Source organism: Phyllobates terribilis, unplaced genomic scaffold (genome assembly GCF_046119375.1).
Source record: "Phyllobates terribilis strain yellow unplaced genomic scaffold, ASM4611937v1 Scaffold_11__3_contigs__length_659146591, whole genome shotgun sequence".
Taxonomy (NCBI): Eukaryota; Metazoa; Chordata; class Amphibia; order Anura; family Dendrobatidae; genus Phyllobates; species Phyllobates terribilis.
In genome coordinates, this window is record NW_027362771.1 from 637,154,550 (window position 1) to 637,167,950 (window position 13,401).

The 13,401-nt window shown below is 40.0% G+C and overlaps 1 protein-coding gene across 4 annotated transcripts in view; it reads left to right on the forward strand.

Annotated features, from left to right (window-relative positions):
• LOC141167153 (uncharacterized) overlaps window positions 1–13,401 on the forward strand; it is a 174,892-nt gene that overhangs the window by 158,652 nt on the left and 2,839 nt on the right. For all 4 annotated transcript variants that reach the window (XM_073654543.1, XM_073654546.1, XM_073654545.1 and 1 more), the window contains 2 exons: window positions 3,835–3,976; window positions 12,073–12,123. In XM_073654543.1, coding sequence (XP_073510644.1) covers window positions 3,835–3,976; window positions 12,073–12,123 — 193 coding nt within the window. The remainder of the gene's footprint in view (window positions 1–3,834; window positions 3,977–12,072; window positions 12,124–13,401) is intronic.

Sequence of the window (13,401 nt, forward strand, 5' to 3'; positions counted from 1 at the left end):
TTAACGGCACCATCGACGTAGCCAGTTGTTCACCTGTAGAATCTTATTCCACCTTTTTGTTCCATGGCCATCCACTGGGAGGATGGATGCGAAGACCACCTGCGCTCCCAATTCTTTCACTTTCTTGCCTAAGTCTTCAAAGTCACTGCAGATGGTTTTCAGGTCCTTTCTTGCGGTGTCATTTGTCCACACATGTATTAGCAGGAATGGGTAGTCATCTGTACGTCTGAAGAGTCTTGATATCCTGTCAGACACATCTTTAATTTTTGCTCCTGGAAGACAGCACATTTCTCTTGAGGTTATTTCTGGTCTGCACATAGCGGCCTCTATTCCTCAATCATGACGCCACGAACAACGTGAGAACTTTCCCATGGTGCTCGTGGTGATTTCATTGAGGTGAACGTAGTTCCTTAGATATTAACCCTGCTTATGTAATTGACAGCACCATGATGCACTGAGCTGCGCGCGCTGAGCTGTGCTAGCATGCACAGCTTCATGTCTCTTCTGCCTGACAGGTTGTATGCTAGCATCATGCCAGTGTTCAACCTTTCCAGCAGATGTAGCTGAGCTGGACATGCCACGGGACATAAATGGATTATTATCTGCACGTCAGACAGATGAGTAATATGTTTTATTATTTTATTTTTGTTACAGGAGACATGGGCTTCAATGGATTAGGTGTTAGGTAAGTATAATTATTTTTGGCTAATTAAGAATCACAAGTAATGGAATATGTGTCTTTATTTCAAATAAAGGACTTTATTCTGGGTGTTTGGGTTTTTTCTTGCAATTTTATGATGGGGTTAGTAATGAGGGTATCTTATAGACACTTACACTAACTTGGGCTTCATATCAGCTGACAATACAAAGCTGACATGAACCCCAACCCTATTACCCCACTTGCCAATGCTACATGGCAAGTGGGAAGAGCGAGGTTAAGTGCCAGATTTGGCGCATCTTAATGATGCGCGCTTTATAAGGCCGCTTAGAGGTGATATTATTAACCTTGGAGGGGTCCAGTATCCAACGGTCCTTATTTGGCTATTAATATCAGTTCACAGCTGTCTGTTTAGCCTTTGATGGTTAGATTTTATAGGGGGACTTCACCTCAATTGTTTTCTGGGGTCCACCTGTAATATAATAATAATAATAATAATAATAATAATATTTTTTTATTTTTATAGCACCGACATATTCCACAGCAGTTTACAATTTTAGGGGGGACTTATACAGACAATACAGATGTTACAGAATAAGCATAACTCATTTTTAAAGGAGTGAGGGCCCTGCTCACAAGCTTGCAGTCTACAAGGAAATGGGAGAGACTCAAAAGGTAACATGTACATATGTTGTATAATACAGCCATAATACACTAATAATAATTAGTAATTAATCTAGCCAGTAAAGACTAATTTAACAGCTGTTAGCTGCTATTAATAGCCAGGGAACATTTTGGCCTAATGGCCCCTTCCATGGCTAGTAATATCAGCCCCCCGTGGTCAACTTTCCCTCTGCTGGTTATGAAAATGACCTCTCTCATGGCAGCTCATTGCGATACACTGCGGGAGCGATCCTGTCAGTGTATCGCCTGCTGCTGAAAAGACCGGTCACATCTCACAATGTGGCTGTTCTATTAATGAGATCTGTCTGGGACAATCTGGATTACGGTGGATAGGTGAGGTATTATTATGGTAGTTTACTATTTTTTATTTATTACAGGAGACATGGGTATTGGGAAATAAACATTAAGGTGAGTATATGGTGTTTTTTTTTTCCAAGGGACGAGGGCATCATAGATGAGGTGTAGCTGAGTATAATGTATTTTTATTTAAATAACAATTTATTAATTTTAACTTTTTTTACTTTCACTACTAGTGATGAGCGAGTATGTTCTGTTAACCCTTTCGCCGAGTATGCTCTGACGAGCACCGAGTAGTTACAGCTGCTCGGTGTTATGTTTGAATCACTCCCGTGTGCATGATTTGCAACAGTTTGACAGCTTTACTACATGTGAGGAATGTGTAAGAAATAGACATTCCTCACATGTAGTACAGCTGTCAAACAGTTGCAAATCATGCACACGGGAGTGATTCAAACATAACACCGAGCAGCTATAACTACTCGGTGCTCGCCTCAGCATACTCGGCGAAAGAGTTAACATAATATACTTGCTCATCACTATTCACTACACAAGCACTGCTTAATGAAAGACTACTCTTCTACCCAGCGGCACTTGTGCTCTCTGTTAATAGTGAGAGCAGGCATCAACTGATGGGAGAAGTAGAGTCATCAGCCGGCGCCTGTGACCCGTGGTAAGATTTTTATGCTGGTCACTGTCACAGCGGCAGGAGTATGCTGACATCTAACTATTTAACGCCGATCAAAGCACCTTTTCCCGCCCTGTCACACAGAGTGGGAAACCAGGGATGTTCGTATTTAGGCTGACTTTTGCCATTTTTTTGCGTAAAAGGCACGGGAATCTGAACACAAATCCGAATGAGCAATGTTTGTGTCGAATCTGAGATTGGCAAACGTTTTCTGAACATGTTCGCTCATCTCTAGTCTGGATGACAGACACCACCGAGTACTGCAGGAATTAAATATTGTGATAGAATTTAATTTCAAATATTCACAGATTTCATAATAAGAGTGTCTGTACCATATGACTGGTGATTAGCGAATGTACTGTCAATATTTAAAAAGAGGACAAAATCTGAGCCTGGAAATTATTGGCCGGTAAGTGGAACATCAACTGTGGGTAAAATCCTTGAGGGTTTCCTAAGAAATGCTATCCTGCAGTATTTCAATAAGAGTAACTCATGACCCTGTATAAACATGACATAATGAGGGATCGATCCTGTCAAACTAATCTGATCAGTTTCTATGAGGAGGAAAGCTACAGACTGACCAAAGAAAATGCAGTGGATATTGACCATATGGTCTTTTCAAAGGTATTTGATATAGTGTCACATAAAAGTCCTGAGTCTGTGTTCTGGACTGATTAGAACACAGACTCAAGCTGATGATGTCACTGTCAGAGGTAACATTATCCTGCTGTGACTAAGACAAGACATGTGACAAATATAAAGTGGTACCCCAGTGGTACACTTGCTAGAGGCAAAGGAAGCCAGCTTGTTATCTATGTTAGGTAATCCTACTGCCAGAACATTCTTACCATGAAGCTTTTTCTCACACCATCATGTCCTTTGCCAGTGTCACTTTTTAGTTTACCATACAATTTGGACACCAGTTTAAAAATATTTAATAACATTTATCCTTTGAAAAATATGGACTTAACAGGAAATGCTAGATCTCCCTACCCTCTTAGCAAAAAAGACAAATATTCACAGGAAGCTGGAAAGGTGCCATACTGGAGTAATTATGTGATGTGATAACTCAAGGTGTTATAGGGAAGCCATATTGGCCACACCTGACTTTATATGAGCCCGATCTCTGGTTCATGCAATCTTAGGCAATATTTGAAATGGTGCAAGCTTTTAGTTTCTGATCTATATAAATTAAATTGCAACTATTCAATTCTGCCGGGCTCTGGGAAATCTATAAATTGTACTTCAAGGCGATTCTTAGCGCATAGAGTCTCTTATTTCTAATATTGAAATATTTCTTCAGACATAAAAGTGCAATATATAGATAGTGGGAGGTTTCTTATGATAGAAGCGCATCAAAATTCTATTGCCATTTATTTAAAAAACTGTGCCCAACTTGGCTGGTAGATTATGGGAGATGACTCATGAAAGCCATTTTGACATGTCTTTGCTTGTTGGGTTACTTTCACTCATTCCTAATTAAAGTGTTTATTACTCTTTATTGTAGACATTGAAGTTTGACAGTCGTCTCTCAAATATATACCCCTACACAGAAATTAAAATTAGGGGTGAGATGGATACGGAGGTTAATGTATCTGTACTTCTGGAGGACAACGATGACTTAGTCTGGAGATCTGTGGTGTTTGCAGGTAAAAGGAAACAACAAATGTGCATTGCATAACCTTCGCCAAACATGAACATAATGCACAGCAATGTAAAAACGACATTGCTGTGCACTTATTAAGTCTCTTGTTACTTCTATTAAACACTTTAGGGTTCAGAAACCATGAAGCAGTTAAATGATATTGAATGTTAATTTTTCTCTTTCGTAAGCGAGCAAAAACCACTGCAAAAAGATTTAATCAGTGGAGCCGCCACAAAAACAATGGCAAAATGCCAGCAAAGCCGCTTCCGGAAAAAAATTATCAGATTTTTCTTGAAGTGGCATTGTATAAGAAGACTTTGATGCGAGCATCGGTGTCTTACAGATGTCATTTGCACTAACCCTCAGGACATGGAGTTTTTTTGCAGAGTTTTAAGTGCAGAAAATTACCAGAATAGTATATTTTTTTGAAGAGTATTTGGAGAGTTTATGCTCAGTTTTCGCTGAGTGTATGCTCTATCTCTAAAACAATGGCGTGATCACTGAAGTGTTGGTCTTTTTTCTAAAACAGCTTCCCTAATGGTTTACGGTTATTTTTGCGAGGACTCTCTGGCTGCCAACCTTTATACTATGATTTGAACTAAGTAGTGGCTACTTCTTTACACCGCATCATGATTTCTGAACCCCGAATCGGTTAAAAGAAGTAAGAAAAATGACTGAATGAGTGCACAACAATGTCATCATTACATAGCTTGCATTTATCTTTATTTTATTTTTTTTCAGCAGTTTTGCTGTGCTTTTTCAGGTGGGTCTTAGGCAGAATCCACCTGAAAAAGACATTGTGTGCAGATATGCTACGTGGATTTGCACACAATGTCTTTTGGGCAGTTCTGTTGAGGAAGCCGCCTGGAAATCCACTCACAAACCTACCAATTCATTTAGTAAGGCTGCTTGTTTTTCTGGGATTTTTTTTAAATGTATGTCCTTCTGTGAGCCGTTTTTCAATTTAGGGTTGGGTCTCACAAGTATAAAGACACTTGACGTGGATTGTGGTCTCGCATATTTTGGCCAAAATATCGACCAATAACTCATGTATTTTATGCATAATTTTTTGTCTTGTTATTGCACATTTTTCCATTTTGCAAGATGAAGCCAGGCCCTTTAGTGTTGCTTTGATGAATTGAGGTTTCAGTCCTTGTGGGGTGCACTGATATAGTGCTGGGCAGCCCACCTGATCTCATAGTATGGGCATCATTGATAGGCAGTAAGCCAGACACTGCATCATGCATATCTGTGTGACTGGTGTTCTATGCTAGTCTCATCTGTGTGCACTTTAATACTGAACATCAACCCCCTCTATTAATTGGTAGGTTTGTGAGTAGTTGTTCCATCAGTATTTTGCACCTGTGCTGCCCCTGCCTATATCAAGGGGGTCTGCTTCATCCTGCTAGTGCACTGGTAATCTGATCTGCTACTAAAAGGCTGTTTGTTTTTTTGTGATGTTTCTTGAATCTATGTCCATTTGGGTATGTGCCCACGTAGCGTTTTTCAAGCGTATATGCTGTGGAATTTCCGCAGCGTAAACGCATGTGACACGCTATGTAATCCGCCCCCCATGGTCCCCAAGGCGATTCGGCAAGTTCAATGCCCATGCTGCAGATTTTTCTGCAGCGTTTTTAATGCGCACAAAAATTCGCAGCACGTCAATTAATTTTGCGTATCCGCAAGCGGAATTGCCTTTGCAATGCAATAAAAAACGAAAGGCAATTCCGCATGTGGAAATCGCGCGAAAAACGCACGATAAATGTGTGCGGAAATCCGCATGCGTTTATCCAGGAGAGGACATGCAGAAAGGAAGCAGAAAATTTCTGCTTCATTTCCGCAGCGTGGGCACATAGCCTGAATGTCCTTCTATGAGCTGAAGCCGCCTGAAAAAAAAACTAAATCAAAAATGTTCAATAGAATGAAGATGAACAATTCTATGTAAAAATGACTTGCTGTTCATATTTTCAGGCATTTAATGGGAACCTGTCACGTCCTACTTGCTATGTACACTGACCCCATTGCGTTGTTGGTCATACAGTGTGCAATGTGCATCACTAACAAGCTATTTTCATTAAAATCAGTGGTAGTATAATGATGTTATAACATTATATACACTTTGTCCTACCTGCTCGTATTCAGACTTAGGGGTGTGATTCTCTGATTCAGTCATGTGTGGCGCTGCATCCAGTCACTGCTGGCACCACCCATGCATTTGAATACTGCTCCCGGCAAGCTCTATTATTGTGGGGCGCATGTGCATTTGTACATGTCTGGCCGCGGGTGCATTGAGGCTGTGTAGTTCGCAGCTTCACTGCGCAGGCGCTATGACGCTCTGTTCCCTGAACATGCGCAGTGAAGCTGGTAACAACACAGCCTCACTGTGCAGGCGCGGGACCCGCGCCAGACATGGAAAGACTAGAAGCAATGGGATGAGACTGAATGGGAGGAGACACAGATTGGATATTAGAATAAACTTTTTGACAGTTAGGGTGATCAATGAGTGGAACAGGCTGCCACGAGAGGTGGTGAGTTCCCCTTCAATGGACGTCTTCACACAGAGGTTGGACAGACATCTGTCTGAGATGATTTAGTGAATCCTGCTTTGAGCAGGGGGTTGGACCAGATGACCCAGGAGGTCCCTTCCAACTCTACCATTCTATGATTCTATGATTCTATGTACAAATGCGCATGCGTCCCACAATGATAGCGCTTGCCGGGAGCAGTATTCAAATGCATGGGCGGCGCCAGCAGTGACTGAATGCGGGGCTGCCCATGACTGATTAAGAGAATCACACCCCTATGACTGAATACGAGCAGGTAGGACAAAATGTATATAATGTTATAACATCATTATACTACCACTGATTTTCATGAAAAAAGCTTGTTAGTGATGCACATTGCAACACTAACAAATGAATGGGGGCAGTGTACTTTACAACTAGGATGTGACAGGTTCCCTTTAAATTTTTTTAACCACTTCATGTTTCTAATAGCGCCAAGCGGTTAAAAGAAGTAACTCGACCATTGTCGTAGCATTTTCCGCTTGAAAGATGCTCTGCACTTTAAAATACTAGTGAATAGGAAACCATAAAATACGCCTGAAAGTTGCCTTGATTTTTTTTTTGAGCATTCTGCCATTGTTTTTGCTTTAAAAAAAGACTCTAACGGTTTCTTCATTATTTAATGGAGTGAGAAAAAAGGTACAAAAAAAGACAGTAAAAAAGACTTTACAAAAACCTTGGGAAAACCCTCCAAAAAAGAACCATTGACTAAAAACGTCAAAAAAACAATCAGGTATTGCCTGAAAAAATTACACAAAATATTCTTCAGGAATAAAAGATCAGTGATTCCTGAAGTGTTTTCTGCTTGAAAAACTCATCCGCTTAATCTAAGTTTAAAAAATTTCATGTACACAAAGCCTATGGGAGATATTGGAGAACTAAGTGGAAACTGAGTGTAAACTCTCCAATTCATAAAAAAAAATTCAAAAGGCCTCAAAAATTTGGAGATTCTGCTCAGTAAATTCAGCTCCTAAAACTCTGCAAAGAATATGTTGGCATACCTTTACACAAATACTGTGGTTTGTTAACACATTTGGCTTTCTGGATGTGACTCCCTAACCTGCAAAGAAGTTTTTGTTATGTCATTTTTGAAAAAGTGAGATACTTGTGTTGAAGAATAGCGATAGAAAAAAAGAAGAAACAACAGATGTGTATAAGCTCCAAGAGGCGTCTGTGAAACTTGACTTCACTGTAACTGGTTTTTGCACATCCTTTTTACTAGACAAATTTTACACCCATATACACTACACAATACTACAGCCTGTTGCCGCATTTGGCTTTTTATATTTTTATAGCGCCAACTTATTTCGCTGCGCTTTACAATTCAGACAATTTACAGATATCATCGGTACTATCCCCATTGGGGCTCACAATCTACAGTAGATTCCCTATCAGTATGACTTTGGACAGGTATATGTCTTTTTGGACATATACCTGTCTACTTGGCATTTTGTCTTGTATTCTTTTTGGGAATGGGGGATAATTTTGTTATAATTAGTAGAAAAAAAAATCATTTTTCTGTGGTCTGGTCACTAACGTGGTCTTCATTGGGCTGTCTTTGGCAACTTCTAAAGCTTAGCATCTAAGAACAATGCTGAAGCAAAACTTTTTGCCATAACTGTAGAGTCATAACTAGTTGTGGGTGAGCACTAAAATGCTCAAATGCTCATTACTCGAATCGATCAGGTAGGATGAGTGAATGGAACTCATCCAGAAGTTAATGGGAAACTCAAGCATCTTTCCGGCAGACCCGACCCAGAAGGCTGGCGGGACCGGTAAATCACTGATATAGATGGAAACAGTGCTCAGCTGCGCTGAGTTAAGCAGATGTAAATTAAAAAGCAATATTCCCTGCTCCCCATGCCATTATTCCTCCCCCCATTTTTATAACCAGCTAAGAGAAAGGAGAAAGCTGTGGGCTGATATTATTTGGCAGGGAAGGGCCAAATAACCATGAACCTTCCCAGCCTATTAATATCTGCTGACAGCTGTCTGCTTTGCTTTTGATGGTAATAAAAAATAGGGGGGGTGGGCTAAAAAAGATTATATAGGGTCCCCCTATTTTAGTAACCAGCAAAACCAAAGAATACAGCTGTGAGTAGAGATTAATAAGCTGGGAAGGTCCATATTTATCTGGCCCTTTTTCAAGCCTAAAAATGCCTGTCCCTTAGCCACTTTAGAAATGGCGCATCACATTAGTAATGGAGACGCGTCTGTCAGACACAACCATTACTAACCCAGTAGTAAAAAGAAATAAACACAGATACAGAAAAAATCTTTATTTGAAAAATCAATCCCAGGCAAATTCCCTCCTTCACAAATTTATTTAAAAAAAAGCCCAGTCCACATGGTGGTCTCTTGGTGATCCCCATCTCCATTGTCCAGTGTATGGAGACCCATTCAGAGAACAAATATCCATAGACTGGAGCAGCAGCAGCAACTGCCGGCTCTCACGATGTGCAGACAAGTGTCGGAAAAATTAGCGGTGACATCATTCCAGCTCTCGGGCTGCCCTCTGTGTGACCCGGTGGCTGTGAACTGTGATAACTTTACAGATGTCATTACAGCCGCTGGGTCTCACGGAGTGCAGCATGAAACCCGGCAGTGGCTACTGCTAAACCTATGAAGCTTTGTTCTCAGAACAAGACTCCATAGTTTTGGATGACATGAGACCTCTTGGGAATCCATGGACTATGGCACTCTGGTGTGGGAGTTTTTTTCTTTTTCTTTAATAAATTGGTGAATGAGGGAAATTGCCATGGAGTATTTTTTCAAATAAAGATATTTTGTACATGTGTTTATTTCTTTTTACTACTGTATTAGTAATGGGGGTGTCTATCTTTGACAGATGCCTCTCCATTACTTCACCCTGGTCTTGATGTCAGACTGCAGCAAAAATCAACCCCAAAACCCATTACTCCAATTGCCACCGCGCCAGGGCAATCGGGAAGAGCTGAAGTGAAGTGCCAGAATTCTAAAGTGATGTGCCAATTCTTTGGCAGCTGTAGGCTGGTATTTTTAGGGTAGGCAAGACCGAATCACCTTGATCCTTCCCTGTCTATTAATATCAGCTCACAGCTGTCTGCTTTACCTTTGCTGGTTATTACATATAGGGGCGACCCCATGATGTTTTTTATATTTATTTATTTAACACATTAAAGGGAATAATGATATCTTGGAATAGGGTTTGGGCAGCTCTTTCAGGATATGTAATTTTTATTGCTTTAACTTCTCCTGTTTTATTGCTTTCAGCACCGGAGAAGTGACAGCTGTCAGTTAAGCAGATATTAATTAAAAATTAATATTCTCTGCTTCCCACGTTCATCTCTCAGTTCTGGCCAGTGGGAGTAAAAATCTCAGAGCCTGAGAAGTGGGTTGGAGAAGAGTTCGCCAAGCATCGTGTCACCGGCTCTTCTATAGACCCGATGACACGACCAGCCAATTACAGTAATGCCAGTAGCGAACATGGCTATGATATTACTCTGTATGGCAGGCAATTCGCACATGTTTGGTGGCTGCCTAACAGCTGCAAATATGGGGGATGGTGACTCGAGCAAGGCCCTTGAGCACCTGCTATACTCGATCAAGTACTGAGCATTCCCAAGCACCTGTTTCAAATTCTAGTTAAAATACTCAAACAACATGTAGGCGTATGTTCACTCTGGCCACTAAAAAAAAAAAACTATCATAAAAAGAAACTGAGAAAATACCCTGTAGTAAGTAAATAAATAGCAATAGTGCATGAAAGTAACATAGCATACTAAATTAACATATTTCTATTTAAAATAACGAAAAAGCCATCTAGGTGACCCTATTCAAGACGTTGCATGCATACCAACTTGTATTCCAGTTAATTTCTTCAGTTCTGTTTTCACGTTTTTGCACTCTGTGCAAATAAGGGCCATGGCCTTCCTTTTATTTCAGCTGGATATAACATTTATATAGCCCCCAATGGCTGGGTGTCCATTAGTCAGGGTCTCGGTCCTTCTCTGCCCTTATTTACATTTACGTCATTTGACATATGATAAAGTTTTAATACTAGAGGTTAGGACCATCACAAATAGGGTCACCTTGATGCAGTGGGATGGCTTCTATGTTTTTTTTTTTTTATCAAAATATCATGTTAACTAAGCACCGTATGTTATTTTAATGCGCTGTTGTTATTTATTTATTTACTGCAGAGCATTTGCTCATTCAGCTTTTATCTTAGGTTTGGTGCTCTTTGGAGCAGACTTTCAAGTGTTAATCATGCCAAGGCACTTACAGTGAACCCTTCTTACAAAATATAATTTCTCACTAGACGACATGCTTACCAGTTGCATATAGTTAATCATAGTCTCTGTCCCAGCCATAGAGATTATATCAAGTTTCAGTAGAGCCATTACTAACTCCCTCTCATCTTGATGGTTTTATTAGACTAGGTCATTGATGTGCCTCGGCCCGATGAAACTTGGAAACTTGGACCTGTTTCCAATTATTTTACCCATCTAGGAATCCTACGGTATAGGTTTGCAAGATCGTCAATTGGGTTGTCCACTCGTCAAACTGACAGAGACATTGAGGGTATTGAAGCAATAGAGAGAACGCCACAGTTAATGGGCTCACAAGCAATCCAATCATTATAGACAACAAATTGTTAGCTCCTGTTTAGCTGGTGTTGAGCATTTTGGCCAACACAATGAAGAACTTGTGTGGAAATAGACTAGCAGAGCTGTTCTTCCAGCAAAACTAAGGACAAATGACTGGTATATGATCACTGCATTCAGGAAGCCAAGTGAGACTATCCAAAACCCTAAAATATCTCAGCCCCTTTTACCTGGCCAAAGGAAGCTGGTAGAGACCTAGCTGATATGTTGGGATACCTGAGACATTTTGTGATGGATGACAGGGCAGCAGCCTTCAGTCATTTTTGCTGGTTAAAACATGGAAGCTAGTGTAGCTTTGACCATGACAGAAAATGTAACTATAGGTATGAAGAAGATTTAATGATGATACATTATATAGGCTTTCATGTACAGGTGAGAAAGTTGAAAGTATAACCTTCATCTATTTGTTATGTGAATTCTGAGAGTAATGCTGCCATACTCTTCTGACCGTGGCTGATCTCCAGGGAGGATCGGTTGTTGGAAAACCACAATGATGGATGCTTCTCCGCTTTTGTCATCATCTGTTGGCTGAGAGTTGGGAGGCCCCAATACAGATTCGACTGATCTCACCGATATCTGTATATTTGGCTGACTTTAGTGTAATGTGCATGGGGTTTTTATCAAGGATATTTTGTCAATTGAATTCTCATTTGCTTTTAAATAAAAAAATAATCTTGCTGTCAAATTACCTAATACCTATATCTTCTCAATTTTTTTTCCCCTAATGATACCTCACAGAAGTCTCTTAACTTCAAGAGTTATCACTGACATCATATCTTGCTATTCATGTTGTGCAATTATGTTGATAATTTTAAATTCAATTGTTTTATTTTCTACATTTCCTTCATATATTTATAAAATATTTTTTTGTATTTTATGCTTTATCTCAGAGGAAATGCTGATTTTGACATCTGCAATATCAAGGCTTACAATTCACTCAGGTATGTACTGACTTTGACCTAGTGTTCTTCTTCTTAACATACAATTACAAGTACAGACATAACTCATACTCACCTCATCCCTCACCTATCCTGGCGATGCAGCAGTCGTCTTGGTCCTCTGCTGGCTCAGTTCTTCAGTTTTTCTTGGGTATTCTATTCATTCTTCAGCCTTCTTTACTCATGGGAGTCTCTGGTGGTCACTAGATCTCCAGTGATTTAATGACATTGCTTCAGACCTAGTCAGGTCTAGAGGCTCCTAAGAGGGAAGACAGATAAGAGACCTAGAGTAAGAAAAAGAAAGCAAGCAAATGGAGAACCAAGCAGGGACCTGAGGCATCAAAAGAGGTGAAGTAAGGTGAGCAAAATATTTTTCATTTTATTAAGCCTTTCCGGACCTTTAAAAGAATGAAGCAAAATAAATGCCAGCAAAAATGTTATTGTTTTGTGTTATTGCACAAAATATTGGCTTATTCTAACCATTCACCATAAATCAGTTCACTCTTCTCTAAATTTTACCTTTTAATTGCAACTGGACCGACCTTTCCAGCTTATGTAGTTATATTCTCACATCCCTAGACAACGATGACAGACAAGTCCATATGAAATTCCCTGTGAAGCAGATATTCTTTAATGATTTTGTATTGCTATAGGGTATTGAAGCATAAATTCTAATTTTGTATTGATGGTGGGAACTGTGTTTCTAGTCCTGAAATTGAAACCAGATCATGTGTATCCAATGAAATCCAGGGACAAATGCTATGCAGAAAACTGTAAACCAAACAATTTCTTAGGTGGCTTTCCAAAAAAGAATGGAACCTTGTACTACAATGGGTTGATTGATGACTAAAGTAAGGTGTAGGATGCTTCTTGTTCTTCACCATGGACTTCCACTAGGAGGTTTGATCAGATATCCAGTTAAAGACCTTCAGAATAGTTCTTGGTTGGCAGTGTGATGCATCAGTACTGAGCCACAGAAGGGTAATCAGCAGCAAAAGGCCAAAACTGGAAAGTCAATAAGGGAAACAAATTTAGTGGTGCAAGTCAGAAATAAAGCTGGAAAGACAAACAGATGGTGATAAATTCAAAGAGAGAGAGATATTGTCCTGAAATCTGCTGCTGATGCTCACGCTGGGGTCAGGAGACAATTTTCACCTTCAGGGAAATTATAGATATGTCCAGTCAGCTGTAGCTGTTTCTTAAAACTTCTTATGACCATTCTTTAGAAGTAATGTGCTCGGGTACCAGAACAGTACCCGACCCCCGAACCGGATCACGGAC